Source organism: Macaca thibetana, chromosome 10 (assembly GCF_024542745.1).
Source record: "Macaca thibetana thibetana isolate TM-01 chromosome 10, ASM2454274v1, whole genome shotgun sequence".
Classification (NCBI taxonomy): domain Eukaryota; kingdom Metazoa; phylum Chordata; class Mammalia; order Primates; family Cercopithecidae; genus Macaca; species Macaca thibetana.
The window spans coordinates 53,887,762-53,908,494 of NC_065587.1; the positions used below are offsets into that span (position 1 = coordinate 53,887,762).

The 20,733-nt window shown below is 49.3% G+C and overlaps 2 protein-coding genes across 5 annotated transcripts in view; one reads left to right on the forward strand and one right to left on the reverse strand.

Moving 5' to 3' along the window:
• The window catches only part of NCOA5 (nuclear receptor coactivator 5), a 255,054-nt gene extending 244,750 nt beyond the window's left edge, over window positions 1–10,304 (forward strand). For 2 of the 3 annotated variants that reach the window (XM_050806489.1, XM_050806488.1), the window contains 6 exons: window positions 41–367; window positions 2,286–2,422; window positions 4,065–4,191; window positions 6,030–6,229; window positions 7,622–7,942; window positions 8,394–10,304. In XM_050806489.1, coding sequence (XP_050662446.1) covers window positions 41–367; window positions 2,286–2,422; window positions 4,065–4,191; window positions 6,030–6,229; window positions 7,622–7,942; window positions 8,394–8,983 — 1,702 coding nt within the window. In that variant the 3' untranslated portion in view covers window positions 8,984–10,304. Of the gene's footprint in view, window positions 1–40; window positions 368–2,285; window positions 2,423–4,064; window positions 4,192–6,029; window positions 6,230–7,621; window positions 7,966–8,393 lie in introns of all 3 variants that reach the window. The other variant, XM_050806490.1, reaches the window with a different exon arrangement.
• Window positions 10,305–11,149: 845 nt separating this feature from the next.
• The window catches only part of SLC12A5 (solute carrier family 12 member 5), a 39,632-nt gene continuing 30,048 nt past the window's right edge, over window positions 11,150–20,733 (reverse strand). For both annotated transcript variants that reach the window (XM_050806447.1, XM_050806446.1), the window contains exons 18-26: window positions 19,762–19,957; window positions 18,506–18,675; window positions 17,923–18,054; window positions 16,269–16,376; window positions 15,021–15,143; window positions 14,729–14,928; window positions 14,381–14,395; window positions 13,991–14,124; window positions 11,150–13,780 (exon numbers count right to left, since the gene is read on the reverse strand). In XM_050806447.1, coding sequence (XP_050662404.1) covers window positions 13,689–13,780; window positions 13,991–14,124; window positions 14,381–14,395; window positions 14,729–14,928; window positions 15,021–15,143; window positions 16,269–16,376; window positions 17,923–18,054; window positions 18,506–18,675; window positions 19,762–19,957 — 1,170 coding nt within the window. In that variant the 3' untranslated portion in view covers window positions 11,150–13,688. The remainder of the gene's footprint in view (window positions 13,781–13,990; window positions 14,125–14,380; window positions 14,396–14,728; window positions 14,929–15,020; window positions 15,144–16,268; window positions 16,377–17,922; window positions 18,055–18,505; window positions 18,676–19,761; window positions 19,958–20,733) is intronic.

Here is a 20,733-nt window from a genome sequence, read left to right on the forward strand (position 1 = left end):
CAATTTCTTTGTCTTAGCATCTTCTTGCTACCTCCCACAGGGATCCATATGGCTTTGGAGACAGTCGAGATTCAAGGCGTGATCGATCCCCAATTCGCGGAAGTCCAAGGAGAGAGCCCAGGGATGGCAGAAATGGCCGGGATGCCCGGGACAGCAGAGACATTCGAGATCCCCGAGACTTGCGGGACCACAGACATAGTAGAGACTTGCGGGATCACAGAGACAGCAGGAGTATGCGCGACGTTCGGGACATGAGGGATCTTAGAGACTTTCGTGATCTAAGAGACTCTAGGGATTTTCGAGATCAGCGAGACCCCATGTACGACAGATACAGAGACATGAGAGACTCCAGAGATCCTATGTACAGGTACATACATAGTTACTCTGCTTGTTTTTTCCGTAAGTTCTTTTTTATGTATGTTCTGCTAAACTAATTGAAAGCTCCGTAAGAGCAGTAATTTTATCAGCCTTATATTTCTAGTGACTGTCGAGTGGTAGATGTGCTGCTGCTCAATAAATTTTGCTGAATGTATGAATGATTTTAAACATTTTTAACAGAAAATAACAGTGTTCGAAAGGTATGGAGAAATTGAAACCATCAGAAATTGCAAGTAGGTATGCAAATTGGTATAGCCACTATGGAAAACAGTTTGGCAGTTCCTTAAAAAGTTAAACATAGAATTACCATATGATCTATCAGTTCCACTCCTGAGTATACACTCAAAAGGATTGAAAAGAGGGACTCAGATAGTTGTACATGAATATGCATAACAGTACGATTCATAATAACCAAAAGGTAAAAACAATTCAGATGTCTGTCAGCAGATTAATAGATTTTTTTTTCTTTGAGACAAGGTCTCATTCTGTTTCCCAGGCTGGAGTGCAGTAGCATGATCACAGCTCACTGCAGCCTTGACCTCCCAGGCTTAAGTAATCCTCCCACCTGAGCCGGGCGCGGTGGCTCACGCCTGTAATCCCAGCACTTTGGGAGGCTGAGGCGGGCGGATCACAAGGTCAGGAGATCGAGACCATCCTGGCTAACACGGTGAAACCCCGTCTCTACTAAAAATACTAAAAATTAGCTGGGTGTGGTGGTGGGCACCTGTGGTCCCAGCTACTCGGGAGGCTGAGGCGGGAGAATGGCGTGGGCCCAGGAGGCGGAGCTTGCAGTGAGCCGAGATCGCGCCACTGCACTCCAGCCTGGGCGACAGAGCGAGACTCCGTCTCACAAAAAAAAAAAAAAAAAAAAATTCCTCCCACCTCAGCCTCGCAAGTAGCTGGAACTACAGGCATACGCCACCACACCTGGGTAGCTTTTTGTATAGATGTAGAGTCTCACTATGTTGCCCAGGCTGGTCTTGAACTCCTGAGCTCAAGGTATCCTCCTGCCTTGGCCTCCCAAAGTGCTGAGATTACAGGTGTAAGCCACTGCATCTGATGTGGATTTTTTTTTAAGTGATGTATTCATATAATGTGGTATCACTCAACCATAAAATGGAATGAAGTTCTGATCTGTGTTACAGCATGAAGGATGTTGAAAACATTATGCTAAGTGAAATAAGCCAGACACAAGACAAATATTGTATGATTTCACTTATATGAAATATCAAGAATAGGCAAATTTATAGAGACAGAAAGTAGATTAAAGATTACCAGTGGCTGGAAAGAGGGGAGTTATTATTTCACAAATGCAGAATTTGTTTGAGGTGATGAAAAATTTTAGATAGATAATGGTGGTGATTACACAACATTGTGAATATAGTGCCACTGAATTGTATACTTAAAAATTGTTAGGCCAGGCACGGTGGCTCACGCCTGTAATCCCAGCACTTTGGGAGGCTGAGGTTGGCGGATTGCCCGAGCTCAGGAGTTCAAGACCAACCTAGGCAACATGGCAAAACTCCCGTCTCTACTAAAAAAATAAAAATAAAAATAATAAATAAAAATTGTTAAAATGGCAAATTATTGTTACATACGTTTAAGTATAATTTTAAAAAGCACAAGGGAGGGACGTGTAATGTTTCCTCAAAACTAATATCAATAATTCCTGCCAGTTATTTTGCATTTAATATATGCCAAAGACTATGCTAAGTGTTTTCTGTACTTCATCTCTGTTCATCCCCTCCCATCATTTGGTGAGACAGGTTAACTGTCACAGCCACAGAGCTGATATGCAGTGAGTCTCAGATATAAACCTCATTTGTCTAATCCCAAAGAATTCTCTAGATGATTTTTTCAGTATAGGACACAGTTTTATCATTATGAAAATTTCCTTAACTTTTCAGGAGAGAAGGCTCTTATGACCGATACCTACGAATGGATGACTATTGCAGGAGAAAGGATGACTCTTATTTTGACCGTTACAGAGATAGCTTTGATGGACGAGGCCCTCCAGGCCCAGAAAGTCAGTCTCGTGCAAAAGGTAAAGTAGCTGAAACAGTCTATTCCTGTTAGTGATAGAACACTTTACAAAAGAGAAAGGAAATTAATAACCAGTACCCCATCTGAAAAAGGGCTAGTGACTTGGCCAAACAGTGTATGAAAAGAAGAAATACAAGTAGCTTATTAGTGGGTAAAGAGCATTTGGCTTGAAAATGATTTTTAAGATGCAAATTAGTACCATCATCTGGTTTAGACATCCAACAAGAAGAAATAAATATTAAATTCCAGCAATAAGAAATGAACAAAATACTGGTCACTGTGGCCACCACCTGTAATCCTAGCACTTTGGAAGGCCAAGACCATCAGATCACTTGAGCCCAGGAGTTCAAGACCAGCTTGAGCAACATAGTAAAACCCCATCGCTACAGAAAAATACAAAAATTATCCGGGTGCAGTGCTGCACACCTGTAGTCCCAGCTACTCGGGGGGCTGAGGTAGGAGGATCACTGGAGCCTAGGATGTTGAGGTCTCAGCAAGCCATGATTGTGCCACTGCACTCCAACCCGGGTGACAGTGAGACCCTGTCTCAAAAAAAAAAGAAAAATGAACAAAAGATTGGAGCTTAAGACATTAAGTGCTTGTTTTTTGCTTGCTGACCAGATAACTATGACTGACTATCTGCATTATCTATGCAAAATAGGCTTTTGGTTTTGCGTAACTTTTACCTAATAGCATCTCTTTTTTAGATGAAGACAAACATGTCTTTTTAAAGCCTGGTTTTTCTCAATACATCTTTAAAGTTTCTTAAATTACCTCATACCTAGCTAAGTTGAAATCTTTAAGAACCTCATTTTTAATTTTAATTTTTTAATTTTAAACTTTACTACTTGATTTTTTTCTTTTAAAACAAGAACTTTCAAAATTTTTAATTTTAAACTTTACTACTTTTTTTTTTTTTTCAAAAAAAAGTCATCAAAAATGCAGATTAGAATAATAATGAATACTATTCTTATCTGTCAAGTTGGTAAGACTTAAAAAGAATGCCAGTACTCAGTGTTAACTAAGGTGTAGAGAAATAGGTACTAGATGATCTACGTCTGTGGAGGTATAAATTAGTACCAGCCTTCCCACGGAGCAGCTTGGCAGTAAGTATCAGATGCAGCATTAAAATGGCCATGCCCTGGGCCGGGTGCAGTGGTTCACACCTGTAATCCCAGCACTTTGGGAGGCCGAGGTGGGTAGATCACGAGATCAGGGGTTCGAGACCAGCCTGACCAACATGGTGAAACCCCGTCTCTACTAAAAATACAAAAATTAGCTGGGCATGGTGGCGGGTGCCTGTAATCCCAACTACTCAGGAGGCTAAGGCAGGAGAATTGCTTGAACCCGGGAGGTGGAGGTTTCTGTGAGCTGAGATCGCACCACTGCGCTCCAGCTTGGGCAACAGAGCAAGACTCCATCTCAAAAAAAAATGGCCATGCCCTTTAATCCGGCCATTACATTTTGGTTAATTTTTAATAGTAAAAAATACTAATGCTGGCTATTTTTAGGAGATAGACCAAAGGATTGATTCAGAGATGACCTTTGCCTACAAGTAGCTCAGGATTTAAAATGAGGCCTATGGCTTGTTTTTATAGAAGGGTCCAGTCCTTATTTCAGTTTACCCTGGTGGTGTCTTGCAGAGCGTTTGAAACGTGAGGAACGGCGTAGAGAAGAGCTTTATCGTCAATATTTTGAGGAAATCCAGAGACGCTTTGATGCCGAAAGGCCTGTTGATTGTTCTGTGATTGTCGTCAACAAACAGACAAAGTAAGAACCCTTAAATATTTCTCCCCAGTAAGGAGAAGAGTCAGAGAAATTCAGACCCCTGTTTAGCACCTCTGTTCATTGAATTTGAGCTGTGTATTCTTGCATTGCTGTGCTTTGTTAGTCAGGGTTCTTTCAGTTATAGGTGACAGAAAACTCAATTCAAATTGAGCCCAAAAGGGACATTTCTCATTTAAGCAGAAAGTAACTGGGAAGTTGAGGCACGGCCACATCAAGGGTCAGACCATGTCATCAAGACTTGGGCTCTGTGTTAGTCTCTAAGCACTGCTTTCCTCAGATTTGCCTTTGTTCTCAGGCAGATTTTGTGCTTGAAGAGGCAGAATGGCGCTGGCCCTAAACATGTGTCGTCTTAGCTTAGCAAGCCAAGTGGAAAGAGAGCTTTTCTTTCCCAGTGTTTCCACCTGAAGTTCTGCAATTCTTCTTAGATTGACCTGACTCACTTTCCCATCCCTGAGCCTGTCACTTTGGCAGGGGTGCTTTATGTTCTGATTAGCCAGGGCTAAGTCATGTTCCCATCCCAAGAGCTAGAGGTGGGATTAGCCCTGTGGAACCATGCAGACTGAGAGTGGAAGGAAGAGGGTGTAGTCACTGGTCAAGCAGAGTAGTATATAACCCCTTCATGGGACAACCCAAATGCCCAATACTTTGGGAGACACGTCTCTGCATTTGTCAGCCAAGAACCAAGTCTTTGTGAAGTGCCATGGCCTTGCAGAACTGTTAGATGACCATGTTACCAAGCTAGGGCTCATAGCATTGTTTCACTGCATCCCTGTTTTACATTTTCTCCCTGAAGAGGCAGAGCAGAGAAGCAGAAGGAAGTATAGCAGCTTGCAGGCTTGCCTGTAGCTATGTTCCCTTTCCCCAGGTGGTACTAAGTAAATAACTTCATGTATTTTCTAGCAGTTTGGGGTTAAAGAGCTAATTTCAAGGCAGTGACTAGGGAAATAGGTGTTGAGACACCAAGCTGTCGGCAGAGTTCACAGGCTCTTGGCTGTCTTGTTCAGTGATAGATGCTGCTTTTAACTCTAGAGAGCTGTTTTTGGACACATGATAATAGCTGTTATTTTCTGAGCACCTACTTTATGTACTACCCCATACTCGGCGCCTTACATAAATTATTTTTAATCTTCACAGTAATCATATAAAATGAGTATTCATTCAGCAAATCTTTTATATGTATAGTGGATGGCGGGTACTGGGGCTGTATAGCCTCATTCCACTGGTGGAGCTTACACCCTAATGGGGCAGGTAACAAAAGCATACAGGTGATGAGTCCTATGAGAAGAGAATATCAGAGATCTAATTTAGATTGGAGGGAAGGTCAAAGAAATGACATATGACCTGAGTCATGTTACTCTTGTTTTATTAGTAAAGAAACTGATGTTTGTAAGAGATAAATGGACTTGCTTAAGCTTCACAGCTTTGCAAATAAATGTTAAGGGCTGGGATCCATACCCATGTTTCTATCGTTAAAGCCCATGATTTTCCCACTGTATTATGCAGCCTACCCAAAAAGAGATAAGTGCCACAAGTGTTAGGGAGGAGGATGGTGTTAAGGAAGGACCACTGGACTACAGAATCAAGAGAGGGACCTGGGTATCATACTGTGCTAAAGGCAACTTCTCTTGTGACCTCAAGCAAGTCACAGCCATTCTGAGCCGGGGTGGAGAGAGAGTATTGGTCTAGATCCTTGGATCCTCAATATGGCAGTGGGGTAGACTAGGGTTTGAGTTCTCGATAGGAACACACACAACTGGCTTGAGACACAACAATGCAGATTTGGAGTTGGTCACTCACCTGGACCTTACTTGTTTTTACAGAGACTATGCTGAGTCTGTGGGGCGGAAGGTGCGAGACCTGGGCATGGTAGTGGACTTGATCTTCCTTAACACAGAGGTGTCATTGTCGCAAGCCTTGGAGGATGTTAGCAGGGGAGGTTCTCCTTTTGCTATTGTCATCACCCAGCAACACCAGATTCACCGCTCCTGCACAGTCAACATCATGTTTGGAACCCCGCAAGGTACAGAGGCCCAAGTGGGTCAAAATACCAGAGGTAGTCACTAGTCCATTGTTAGTCATTTATGCCCTACTCAGAAGAAGCAGGTTTTGGGCAAATGACTCTTATATCTCAGTTCATATGTGGTAGGGCCCCTCTCTTAAGTACCATGGAAGAGTCTTGCGTAGTCATTTATTTATCTGATAGTTTCTTAGTGGATACAGTTCTGGGCCTGGCTCTCTGTTACACTATACTTAACCACTAGGTATATACAGTGTTGTGCTGGCACACGTTTAACAACAAGTTCCAGTGTGAGGGGAGGGCGTTTATAACATTTGCTGATCTCCATGGTGTAAATACTCCACCATGTTTCAGTTCAAGCCACCAACATGAAGTCACTGAAGGGAGAGTTGGAAAGAAATGTACACAGTTGGCTCTTGCCACTGAGATCTGGCTCCAGCACACCTCTGTCATGTACTCCACTGAATGTGACAAAATCCTTGCTTCGCCCAGCTTTCTAATGGAGGACAGAGAATATAATAGGCATTTAGGGTCCTTTTTGTAAGTGTGCTGGAGAAGTAACCAAAGGGGCTATGAGAAGTAACGAGAGGGACTAAGAGGCCCTGACCCTGTAGAGGCCCAGTTCTTGAAGTCCTTTTCAGAAGTAGCTTTTCATGCATTGAGCCCATAGGATTAAGACTCCACCAGCTGAAACCCTGCTCCTCACTCTTACAGCACAGACTTAACCCTTTCCCCAGTATACTCAGGATCTCTGTTTGCTTCACCCTTTACCCCCATAACCATACAATTACATAAGGATCTCCAGTGGGTCATTTGTCCGAGGAATAGTCCTCAAGATGTGTGAGGACAGAAGTTCTGAGGAGTCCTCTCACTACCCAGTAAACCATGTTGCCCATGGGTGAGGAGTGGAGGTTATTTAGGGTCACAGTTTGATCTTAATCCATGACTTTTGAACTGCTGAATTAAAAAATAGTAGGCCGGCTCTGTCCTTAGGAGCACAGTGGAGAGCCCGTCTTTCCAGAGGGGCCTGTTGGCCTCCTGCTGCTGGTCTAGAGTCTGTTGGGCCTGCCTCCCGTGGCTATTCCCCGCATGGTCTGTTTGAATCTGCGGGAGGCTGTCATGTTTCTTTGGTTTTTACTACAAGTCTGTGATCTAGGAATTCCCCCAAAGAACCAGCTGTATACAAAGGTGCATGTCCCCACCAAAGGTATTCATTCACTTCCCTTCCTGCCCTTCATCTCTCCCTCCACACTACCCTACTCTCAATCTCAAGGCTTTTTGTCACCAAAATGATTTTCTTGCTGGTATGAGGTTAGGAAAGACTTGACAGAGTGCAGCAGGTGGGCACTTAAATATGTCATGAAAGAAAATAATTCATGTCATTTCCTCCTACAGAGCATCGCAACATGCCCCAGGCAGATGCCATGGTGCTGGTGGCCAGAAATTATGAGCGCTACAAGAATGAGTGCCGGGAAAAGGAACGTGAGGAGATTGCCAGACAGGCAGCCAAGATGGCCGATGAAGCCATCCTGCAGGAAAGAGAGAGAGGAGGCCCTGAGGAGGGAGTGCGTGGGGGCCACCCTCCAGCCATCCAGAGCCTCATTAACCTGCTGGCAGACAACAGGTACCTCACTGCTGAAGAGACTGACAAGATCATCAACTACCTGCGAGAGCGGAAGGAGCGGCTAATGAGGAGCAGCACCGACTCTCTGCCTGGTGAGCTACGTGGCAGGGCCGAGGTGAAGTTCTGACTCTGCATTTCTCTAATCCCCAGGCTCTGTTGGGAGGGTGTCAGGCCCAGGGCTCTTTGGAGTGGGTAAGGGAAATAAGTCCATCCCTTGGGCCATCCATGCCGATATAATGTTAATAATAACTTTATATTTGGGTACTGAATGCTGATCCCTGTAGTTAATGTGGTGGATTGACTAGTATTGCTGGCTCCCAGGATGGATGCCCTTTTGTTTTTTTAGCAGTTCTCTAGGGGAACTAGCCTATTGTTTTCTGTAAACAGCACATATCATGAAGCGGCCTCTTTGGAAAATTGATGTTATAGTCTGTGTACTGTATGATTGATGTGACTCAGTGATTGTTGTTCTTCCTTTGGCTGCTAGGCCTCCTGCCCTTGGGGGGTACTTTGAACCAGATACCTCCCTCTTCTGTCTTCCAGGCCCGATTTCCCGCCAACCACTCGGGGCGACCTCGGGTGCCTCGCTGAAGACACAGCCAAGCTCCCAACCGCTCCAGAGCGGCCAAGTGCTCCCCTCTGCTACACCCACTCCATCTGCACCCCCCACCTCCCAGCAAGAGCTTCAGGCCAAAATCCTCAGCCTCTTCAATAGTGGCACGGTGACGGCCAATAGCAGCTCTGCATCCCCCTCGGTTGCTGCCGGAAACACCCCAAACCAGAATTTTTCCACAGCACCAAACAGCCAGCCTCAACAAAGATCACAGGCCTCTGGCAATCAGCCTCCAAGCATTTTGGGACAGGGAGGATCTGCTCAGAACATGGGCCCCAGACCTGGGGCTCCTTCCCAGGGGCTTTTTGGCCAGCCTTCCAGTCGCCTGGCACCTGCTAGCAACATGGCTAGCCAGAGGCCCGTGTCTTCCACAGGTATCAACTTTGACAATCCAAGTGTACAGAAGGCTCTGGATACCCTGATCCAGAGTGGCCCTGCTCTCTCCCACCTGGTTAGCCAGACCACAGCACAGATGGGGCAGCCACAGGCCCCCATGGGATCTTACCAGAGGCATTACTGAGGCTAAATCTTTCAACTCTTCCCAGTCCCTTCATCCCCTAGCCGCCTCCTACTTACTGTGTTCTAAATAGAGCTGTTTGGAGGATGTTTTCTGCGCTCCCAGGCCGGCATCGAGTGTCATCAGTTTCTACCACCTGCTCTCTCTTCTGCCCAAGGCTGTGTTGCTTATTCCTTACAAAGTTTATACTGCATTTGGGGCTGTATCTTTTTTTTGTTTTGTTTTTTGTAGAAAATAAATATCTCCAGGGTCACTGGGGCAGTACAGGTGTCTGGGCTTATATTTGATGGGGTTTCTCCAGTCCCTGTGTCTACTGGATTTGGAGCCAGGCCCAGCTAGCCAAGTATGGAATGGCATTTGTCATGTCAGTAGGCAGCACCTTTGTTCATTGTGAACCTACCAAGACTTTCCAGCTTCATACCCATTGACCAGAGCTCAAGCTCCTGCCTGCAACTTCTGCCTAGAGTTGAAGAAAAGCAAACTGGCCTTGGCAGGCACAGTGTCATCATACCCTCACCCCACAGGTTTGGGGTCTGCTTGAGGATTCATAAATCAGCCACTCTGGATTGTTGAGGAATGGCCATGGCAGCCACAGAAAAAAGAATTTTTTTCTCTGAGCCAAGGTTGTTTTTTGTTTTTTTCTCTTTTCTTTTTTGTTTTCATTTCATTGGAAGATCTCCAATGAACTGAACAGCTCCAGTCAGCAGCAGTTACCAAACTGTGAATCTGGGCCCCACCACTCTTCCCCCTTACCAGTTCTGTCAGCATCCCCCTCTCCAGCGGCACTTCCATGGAGTCGATTCTGAGACTCTGGCCATGAACACCCGTTTCTTCAGTGATTTGTTTTGGGCTTTTGGCTCAAAACCCCAGGCTCTTGTTTTTGTCTAGACTCTTACTCTTTCCTGAGCAGCAGGAGGTAGGGACCACTTTGATGTCAGACTTCTGGTAGCTGGACATGTTCTCGAGATAGGCGGCTGTTCATGACTTTTGCACCAGAATGAAATTGTTAGAGGGAGGGCTTCTGGCTGTGGTTCTAAATGGAGCCCCAGGAAACTGCCCTCCCCCCAGGGTTTATGCTCAGTAGAGCCCTGTGGATCAATCTCGAGGTCCTCTAGCAGGGGTGAGGGAGAGCAGCGACTTCAGCTGAGTCCCTGCCAGTGGTTAAGCAAGCAATGGTTTCAAAATTCAAGGTCCCCAAATGGCAGCATTTTATGTTCTGACCTGTTTGTGTTATATAGTGGTTTTTTGTTTTTTCCTCTTTGGAACTCTTGTGTTGTTAATAAAATGAAATGATTACTTTTTAATTAAAATGAAAAAAGTAAAAGCTATGTTCATCTTTCTTGGATGTGAATATGCTCTTTGCAGGATGCTTTCCCCAAGTCAGAGGTGAGGGCTCCTGTCTCGAGGACTCTTGTCTTTCCCCTCTTGTCCTCGGCATATGATCCAGCCTCGAACCTCTTTGAACCCTGCCTTCTCTTCATAGGTGGCTCACCTAGTTAGAGGCTTTAATTAAACAGTCCAGAGCAAAACCCTATTGGCTAATTACAAGGCTGTGTTCAACATCCTGCTTCTGGTAGACATTCATTGTGTCAGCAGCCTTGTCCTCTTATTTTAGGAAAGGAAAACAGGATGTGATGAGGCCATTTGTGGTTGGTGGCCTTTGGTCGGGGGGCACTTCCTGTTTGCACTTTGTCTTAGTTGCCACCCTCTGTTCTACCCATTGTGCAAGGAGTTGGCAGAATTCATAGAACCTGAAGGAGCCTTGAAGAGCATTTAATAGCTTGGGTTGGGTGTGGTGAAGTGGGTGGCATAGGCCTCCGGTGGGTTAGGGACCAATGTGCCGAGAGCACTGAGCCTCACCAGTAAGTGCTTACTGCCTCCTGGGGGATATCAGTGCAGCCTGACATCTATACTTAGAAAGTGCTCACTACCTCCTAGAAGATGCCAGTGTGGCCTGACACCTAGTAAGTGCCTGCCAGTCTCTTAGGAGATGATGTTAGTGCAGCCCTCCAGGCCAGGGCCCCAAAGCTATTGGTAGATAAATTAGATCACCAGACCTGGACCATTAGCCCATCTTTTCTGTCAGTGGGGGTCAGTGTTTCTGATTTAAGAGTGTGGGGTCCTCCTGAGGGCCACCTGGAGTGTCTAAACAGCACATCTCAGGCCATGAAGGGTATAATAAAATTATTTTTATTGCATTTTGTGCAGACGGGAGTCTAAAAAAGTAATACAGTAAAAGCCATAAAGCATTAAATGGGAGCATTCAACAAGAAAGGAAAGAACCAACCTCTCCCTTTCATATTGGCACAAAGAACACAAGATCAATACTGAGGCAGGATGCGGAATACTGAACACTTACACTGAAAATTAAAGGCAGGCCTAATAATAATAGTAATAATAGTAATAAATACTCTTGATTTGGTTTGCAACCTCTCCTATTTACAAGGGTTTTCAACTTCATTGCATTGCCCTGCACATAGATCGTCTAAAACAAAAGCAACACTAGTTATCACTACAAGGCTATTGAAATATTGCACTCAGAATAAAAGTCACTTGAATGGACATGAAACATCTAACTACAGTGATTATAAAGATAATTTGATGAATGACTTGTGATAACATTCATAACAAATATTGCACATGTAGCACAGAAAACTTGGGTTTTTGTTGTGGGATGTCTGTCTCATCAACGGAAACTTTGCTCTTGCCAACCAGACAATCTGGGCCCAGATAGTGCAACTTTGGTTCCCTAATTGATGTTGATACAGCCCCCTTCTGCACAGCCCACCATGTCAGCTCTGAAATATTCAGGCCCCCAGAAGGCAGGACCTGGCTGTGGTTCTCAGAGGGAGGTCTACTGAAGGATGCAGGGGGCTGGTGCCTAACACCTCCAGCTTCCTGATTACCTGAAAGAATCTATCCAGTCCCCTGATCGAATCTCAGAGGGCACTTGGTGTAACCAGCAGACCTCCAAACCTAACCCCAGCCACACCGGACCCTGTCTGGGTGGCGCCAGCTCCAGCTCTGCCTTGGGCTCAAAGGAAAAGAGGTGGTGAGGTCAGGAGTACTCAGTGGCCCCAGCTCTGGGAGGTGGGGGAGATGTCTATCTAGGTGCGCAGGTCAGGGCCCTGGGGCTGGAGGTACTGTACCCAGTCCCAGATGGTGCTGGAACGAGCATGCAGTGCCTGATCCGCTTAGAAACGTGCCCTAGGGGAAGGGAACCCGGCCACCGCACCTTCTCTAAGGACAGAGCAAGCCTCAGACCAGGCTGGTGGAGCGGAAGCGCCAAGGACGAGTTGGGGAAGCCAAAGGCCCTGGGTCCTAGTTAGAGGAGAGCAGACAGGCGCTAAGGATAAAGCGCGTGCGACTCCAGCCCTCCCTCAGGCCCAGGTCCCCGGGAGACGGAGCTAGAGGCCGCTGCTAAGCAGCGAGGCCCGGCCCCAGGGCACGGAAAAGGCGGCTGGGTCCCCCAGGCGAGGCAGGAGCTGCCAGATGGGGACGGGGGAGGGAACATCACGGGCGGCTCTGGGGCCTCCCAGTGGGTCCGGCCCCTAAACCAGAATCGGTCCCCTCCTCCCTCACCTGTCCCAGGGAGGAAACTCCGGGGAGGGGGCGCCCTCCAGCTCCACAATTTCAGTCTTTGGCGAGGAGCCATGGGATACGGGGAGCAGGCGACAAGCCAACTGAGGAGAGACGCCTGCTCCCCAGCGAAGGCACGGGGCGGGGCTTCCTCGGTGGGGCGCGGGCCTCTTTGTTTCTTCCCCTTGAGGAGCGCCCCTCCCCTATCCTGGCCCCAACTTGCATAAGAGCCGATGAGAAGAGGTTGCGTCTCTGCAGCCGCAGTGGAAGCTCACATCCGCTGGGAGGCGAATCCAGGAAAAGTTGGACCCTTGTCTCACCTCATCTCCGAAAAGGACTGGAGGGGAGGATGGGAAGCCAAGGGTGCGCGGAAAGGGCGAAGAGGAGAGAGCGGGACGGAGGTGTCGAGGGAACGAGACCACCACGACACCCGCCTGGGCCTAAAGCACTTTCGCTCTCTAACTTGAACGTCAAGGAAAACTCAGCTTCCCGAGGCCTCTGTCTCCCCGCAGTGCCCCCAGCGGGAGAGCTCGACTGCGGCGAGAAGTCTGTTGCGCTTCTAGTCACATAAATATGGGGACGTTAAAAATACACGCGATGTCTCCTGTACACTATGTATAGGCTCGGCCGCCCGCGCCCCACGGCTCGGCGAGAAGGGGCGGCGGAGACAGCGAGCGCGGCCTTCCCACCCCGCGTCCCTCCGGGCCGCCGGGAGTCAGGGAGCAGCGCCGGAGGAGCGCAGAGCGAGGACCGCGGCGGGCGTGAGAAGGGGAGGAATGGGCCGCATGGAATACCTGGGGGTCCCCAAGGCCCCAGCTCCTCTCTTTTCTGCGCCTCCTCCCAACCTTTATTGCAGCGTCTCCTCCGGCGAGACGAGGCCGGGCTCAGAAAAAGGGCAGCGCAGACCCACGGGCCAACCGGGCACTGAGGAGCTCTGGTCTCCGCGCGGCGGGGCGCCCTCTCCGAGTCAGCCCCGACAGGCGTGGCCTCCGGGCCTCAGGCAGCGGGGTAAGGGGCCAGGACACGGGCACAGGGTCTGTATGTAAACGGTGACAGCGGCGGGGGGCGCAGCGAGGGCTCCGGAGCCGCGGGCCGGGCGCGCTCGGGCCCGAGTGGCAGGTCCTGGCTCTCAGGAGTAGATGGTGATGACCTCGCGGCCACCGCCGCGGACCAGCATCACCCGGTCCAGGTGCTCTGTGAGGACCTCGAGGAATTCCATGTCTGAAAGCCGGTCAAGGAGAAAGACAAGGTCTCCTTCCCTCCCGACGACATTGGGGTCGCGCTCGGCTGCCACAGGACCTCTCTCGCCCGTGTCCCTGTCCGAGGTGCTGATCCGGAGGCAGGAACAGCTCAGCTCTTCCATCCCAGAGAGAGGACCCAGGTTCCCTGATGTCCACCTCCCTCTTTCCCCCAATTTTAATTCCAGGATACAGTTTTCGTCACCATTGCGGTTGCGGGGAGGCCCAGGCATGTTGAGCAAAACAAGCTTGGCGTCCCGGGATTTCTTCACGATGACCTCGTTCAGCCGCACCGCCGTGTGCATGCGCCGCACATTGGACTGGTTCCTGCGGCAGGAAGGAGGAGTGGAGACCGCGTGAGCCGAGGGTAGAGAAGATTGGAGCCAGTCGCCCTTCCAGCCCGAACTGGGCTGCTGGGGACTGGTTCTTGCAAGCCCAGGACCACCAATCCTAAACCTCTCCAGGCTGGGCTATTCAGAGATCCCAGAGGTCGTGGCACCAATTAGGGGTTCACAATAGAGTGAGAAGGGTAGGGACCCTGGCCATCCTAGGAGAGAGAATGAAAAAATGCTGAAGCACTTACAAGTTCTCCCACTCCCTTCAGGAAACACAAGAGATGCAAAGAGAGAAAGAAAAAGAGCAGAGTCAGAAAAAGAGGAAGACACTTGGGGGCTGGGGCCATGGTCACCTGCCCTGAGTCCTGCTCTGCCAGCCCCCACACCATTCACCTTTCTGCTGCCTGCAACTGGGAATTCTGAGCCTTAGCAACGGGGCCCAACCCCCTAAGTCCTCAGATGGGGAAACCAAGACAATGTCTGAACTGGGTCTGCAGGCTGACAGAGCAGGATGCCTTCTGTTCTCTTGTTCTGCCATGGGGAGCAAGACCCTTTAGCTCCTCCCATCCCCCAGCCCTTAACCCCCAGGCCCGTACGGCTTCATGCTGAAGAAGTCCTTGATGCCCTCAGAGGAGACAGGACTGGGGCCCTTATTCTTCTCTGCCACCGACTTGTCCTTGGTCCAGGTGAGATGCACCTTCTCAGGATCTGTCTCCCCTTCCCCCTCAGGCTCCTCGCCTGGGGATGGAGAGCTGCTGGGGCAGCTGGGAGCACTCTGATCATGGATCAGCTGCACCTGAGGGATGAATGAAGAGATGGCAGGTGAGTCCTTTGGAGGCCAAGTGCTCTGCTCCCACTGGTTGGAGCCAAACCACCCCAGCTGCACACCTCCTCCTCTGGCTTCTCTTCGCTGTCACCAGCTGTCTCTTCTGGGACGTTCAGGCGGAGCCGCGTGTTGGCTGGATTCTTTCTCCGGATTGAGCCTCGTGACTCATCTGTGATACTCTGGATCTAGGGAGTGACACAGGTTGGTGCCAGCTCTGCTGGGAGTCACCACCCATGCCCTGCAAAGAGCTATCACTAGAGGTGATGTTCAGCCAGGATGCACTTTCTGGAACTGTACCAGTTGTTAAAATATTGCTATGATTTGAGACCAAATAGCTACTGCACCACTGATCTGCCTGCCCCACCTCCTCTCCAGAACCCCAGACCTCCCCAACATCTGGCAACAAAAGGGTTAACCTTGGCACAGCAATGCTCTGTCCTAGCACTATGGCCCAATGTCAGTCCTGGCAGTCCACTGGTCAGTGGCCATGCCATGTTTTACCATTTTTACTATCTCCCTTGGATAACACTCAGCCTTGGAGGACCCATCCTTCCCAGCTCAAAGTAGTACCCATCACTCATTCCCCTGAGAATCCATCAACTACATTCTGTTAAATACATTACCCACCCTGGGAGACTCATAACCCATGGTTCTATTACCTTCACATGTAGGATTGCCACCCATTCCCTGGGCAACTTATCACCCACCTCCAGGAGCCCTTCTGTCCCCAGCTGGGGTAGCACCACTCATTTTCCCAAGGACTCCACTCCCTTGGGTGGGTCTTTCATCCATACTCGTGGTTCTACATCACCCACACCTAGAAGATCTTACACCCACACTCTGTGGGGGGCTCATCACCATTACCCCTGAGATCCCATCAGTCACACCCTAGGGGATTTGCCCCTAACTCCCACACATCAGTTATATCCCTAAACACCCATCTGTTACCCACTCTCTGAGGGTCTCTACATGAGCCCTGTCCCTCACACTGGCAGCCCACACCCCTGAGGACTCATCATCCATATGTATTTAGCATCCACTCTTCTCTCTCAGGCCCCATAAGTCACATACAGAGCAGATCTGTCACCCATGCCAAAGTCCCTCTGCCGCCTGGCTGGGAGGTTGGCGGTGAAGCTGCAGTGTGTACTCCTGCTGTCTGGGAGATCAGCGTCAGGAGGTGTAGTTGGGGGAATCAGGGAGATGAGGGTGAAGTTGAAATGCCAGGAGTGTCAGCCCTGAGCCATCCTAAACCTGAGACCCAGAACTGGCAGCAATTTGAGGCTCTCAGGGGCCAGCCAGGGCAACCTCACCTCCCGCTCCCGCTCGTTCTTGGTTAAATGCATCTGTTTGAGGATCTGGGAGCGCTGCTCCATCACCAACGTCTTCTCATAGGTGTAAGCTGAGATGTCGCTTTCATGCTGTGGACAGACAGAGGTTGGGGTTGGGGGGTCGGAAGAGGGACACAGAGGAAAGCATGAGGTCTGAGCCCAGGTGAAAGGCCAAGGGCAGGAAGGAAGACCCCCTTCCTTCTGGCAGCCTAGGGCTTGCCTACCCAATCATTAATTTTATCAAGGGTTGTAGGAGGCAAGGATGGAGCAGAGAGGGCAATGCTCTTGCAAGGCAGGCAGCTCATTCCCTCCTCAGCCCAGCACAGGACCAGGCATGTGAATGGATGAACTAATGAATGAGTGGATTAATTAATCACCTGGGTGAATGGACAAGGGAAAGAAGAAAAGGAACAAAGCAATGAATGAATACATGCAAGAATGAATGGGAGAATAAGTGAATGAATACTTCAATGAATACATAGGTAGATTAATGAATATACAGAGGGATGGGTGGATGGACACTTGAATTGAGAGGATGGTTGGACAAGAAGTTCTACAGGATAATCACCAGGGGCACAGGCTCTAGAGCCATCCTGTCTGGGTTTGAATCCTGCCTCTGCCATGTACTGTGTGTTATTGGGCAAATTACAGTCACATGCCAAATAACACCATTGTACGTGCGTCAATGGCATAGTGCACATAAAGCATATAAAATGGTTTTCCCGTAAGATTACTGTATTTTTGCTGTAATTTTTCTATGTTTAGATTTTTTTTTTTTTTTTTTTTTTTTTTTTTTTTTTTTTTTTTTGAGACGGAGTCTCACTCTGTCACCCAGGCTGGAGTGCAGTGGTGCAATCTTGGCTCACTGCAAGCTCCGACTCCTGGGTTCACGCCATTCTCCTACCTCAGCCTCCCAAGTAGCTGGGACTACAGGCGCCCACCACCATGCCCGGCTAATATTTTTTGTATTTTTTAGTAGAGACGGGGTTTCACCATGTTAGCCAGGATGGTCTCGATCTCCTGATCTCGTGATCCTCCCATCTCGGCCTCCCAAAGTGCTGGGATTACAGACGTGAGCCACTGCGCCTGGCTTTAGATATGTTTAGACATACAAATACTTCCCACTGTGTTGCCATTGCCTGCAGTACTCAGTACAGTAACATGCTGTATAGGTTTGTAGCCTAAGAGCACTAAGCCTATGTGTGTAGTAGGCTGTACCATCTAGGTGTGTGTAGGTATACTCTATGATGTTCACACAACAAAATCACCTCACAACACATTTCTCAAAACATATCCCTGTTGTTAAGCAATGAATGCATAACTGTACTTCTCTGCATTTCATCTTCCTAATCTGTAACATGGAAATGCTGATAATTGTATCTATCTCATTGGTTATTGTTGGAATCGATATACATATAAAGTGCATAGAACAGTGCCTGGCATATAATAAGCACTAGACATGGCTATTTTTATAGAGAAGAGAGGGATGGCTGAATATGTGAGAGGCTAAGAGGTGGATCAGGGGGAAGGGATCTAGCATCATAAGCTGATGGGTGTTAGAGTTGCCCTACTTGGTGCTGGGGCCAAGAGGAAAGAGGGCCAGGTGGAACCCCAGTGGTGTCTCCAGGAGACTCACCATCTCCACCACCTCAACCTCCGCAGTGATGCGTAAATGGTACAGAAATGTGGTCAGATCCTTCTTCATCTGGATGCTATTGTCGTCCATCTGGGCCACAGTGAAGATACGCATCTTGCACTTCCGCCAGACCTGCAGGTGGTGAAGGAGATTCAGAAAGGTCCAGCCCAGATGTGATGAGGAGATCCAGGGCCAGACCCCATCCCCTTACCCTTCCCCTCTTCCCACCCACTCCTCACACATACACGCAGACCCCAAATCCTCTGTCTTGAGGGCCACTCTCTACAAAATCTTCCCTGCTTAGGTCTGAGGGTTCCCTGTTAAAGAAAGCATCACTGGCTTGGGCTAAGCATTGCTCTCCTTACAGCAGTGCACCTGCAAGAGGAGAAACCATCAGTTCCTAACATCTCAGAATGAAGGAGGTCAGCGGATCCCATTCCCAGGAGTTTACAGGGGAGGAAGGACACGGAAGCTGACCCTGACCAGAGCCCATGAGTCTGACCTGCAGTTGTGCACATATGCACACAAATGCATACATGCATACACACACTCACACATGCATACACTCACACACACAACTCACCTTGTGGTGCCGCAGCAGGAAGGGCAGCAGCATGAGCATGCCCCCATCGTGCACAATCCACCAAACATCGATGCTGCCCTCAGAGAAGCGCTCAGGGTTCCCGGGAAACATGGAAACATTCTTGGTGACCAGCAGGGCTAAGTGGCCAGCTGTGGTTTCTCGGACCAGCTCTGAGGGAGGCCGAGGAGAGGTCCAGAGGGGGAAACAGTGACTCCGGTTCTCCCAACACCCAGCAGCAGCCACAAGGGCTCCTGGCACCCAGCACTCTGCCCCACTCCACGTGGCCTTGGCCATGGGCTGAGTGGTCAGAAAACCAGCATCGCTTAGGCCCCATCATATATTTATTGTTTAGATCTGGGAAAGTCTCTCAACCTCTCTGGGCCTCAGTTTCCCCACCTGTCAAATGGCAATAACATCACCTACCCTTTCTGATTACTAAGAATCCATCATGTATGACCTCACTGAATCCTCCCAACACCTTGTAACTGTGATCTACCTCTAAAGGAGACAGAATAGCTTTTAGCTAACAGTGTAGCCTCTGGGCTGGTTCAAAACCTGGCTTTCCCATTTTGTGACTTGGAGCAAATTTCTTTTTCCTTTATTCTGTGGTTTGTCATGTTGCCCAGCTCAAACTCCTGAGCTCAAGTGATCCACCTGCCTTGGCTTCCCAAAGTGCTGGGATTACCGGCGTGAGCCACTGAACCCTGCAGAAGCAAACTTCTTAATCTCTCTGTGCCTCAGTTTCACACCAAAAAAGATGGAGATAACAATGCCGAGCCCTCCCAGGACCGATGAGAGAATCAGAGAAAGCCTCAACTTGCTGGCACACAGAGCTCATTCTAGAAACATTAGTTGTTATATATACTATTACCTACTATTACCAAGAAGTCTGATCTCAGAGGGAGTAAGTCACGTGTGCACAGTCACACAACTAGGAAGGACCAGAGCTGAGACGTGGGCCCAGCCTCTGTGACTTCAGAGCTATAACTCTTCCCACTGCCCTGCACTGTGTTCCTCCCAGGGCCTGTAAGCGCTGCAGGAGCCAAGACTGTCTCGTTCACAGCGGAGTCCCCAGCGCCCAGCACAGTGGCTGGCACGTGGCCACCCTTGACTGCTGTCACCTGCATATGCTGAATCCACACTTGGCATGCAGGGCTTAGGAAACCCCTCCGGCCCAAAGGAGTGGAAATCCAGTTCCACCCCTCTACTGCCCCCAGCCCCACCCCTCCTCCGTCCCCAGCCCCCGACAGCGTTACCAATGAAGTTCCTCCACGTCTGATGATCCTCCTTCTGGCGCCAGTTGCGGGGCCAGCCGACAAGCACAGTGTTGTGCTGCAGCCCCCCGAGGCCCCCAGACTGGATCAGATGGGACACGCCATCACGCAGGTTGGAGGAGATCACTACCTGGCAGAAGCCCTTCACCTTCTCTGCCTCCATCAGGCGCCTGATAGACTAGGGGAGGGGGACCAGACAAGGACCAGCCTCAGGCCTCCCTGGCCCTGGCTGCGCCCACTGTAGCCTCCTTCCCTCCCATCTCTCCCCTCCTTTCATCCCAGTCTTCCTGAAGCTCAGCTCTGATCACGTCAGTCTCTGGCTCCAGAATGGCACATGGCTCCCCATCATCTCTGTGCCCCATTCCTTGTTGATCAATCAAGGTTCTTCATGATCTGACATACACTTTCTGCCACCCTGCCACTGCTCACACAGCCCCCCTGCCCGACATGCTCTCCACCACCACCCTGACACACGCCCCTGCCAAGTTGTACATGATGCCCTGTCAGGCCCAGGTCAAATGTCGCTGTCTTCAGATACCACCCCCATCCAGACCAGAATTAAACTGGGCTTCTCTGCACAGCCAGACAATTTGTTTCAACAATCTTTCTTTTTTTTTTTTTTTTTTTTTTTTTTTTGAGACAGAGTCTCACGCTGTCACCCAGGCTGGAGTGCAGTGGCCGGATCTCAGCTCACTGCAAGCTCCGCCTCCCGGGTTCACGCCATTCTCCTGCCTCAGCCTCCCGAGTAGCTGGCACTACAGGCGTCCGCCACCTCGCCCGGCTAGTTTTGTTAACCAGGATGGTCTCGATCTCCTGACCTCGTGATCCGCCCGTCTCGGCCTCCCAAAGTGCTGGGACTACAGGCTTGAGCCACCGCGCCCGGCCAACAATCTTTCTAAGTAGCATAATAAGTATTTTAAGGGCACCCCATTTAAACTGCACTATGAGGGAAAT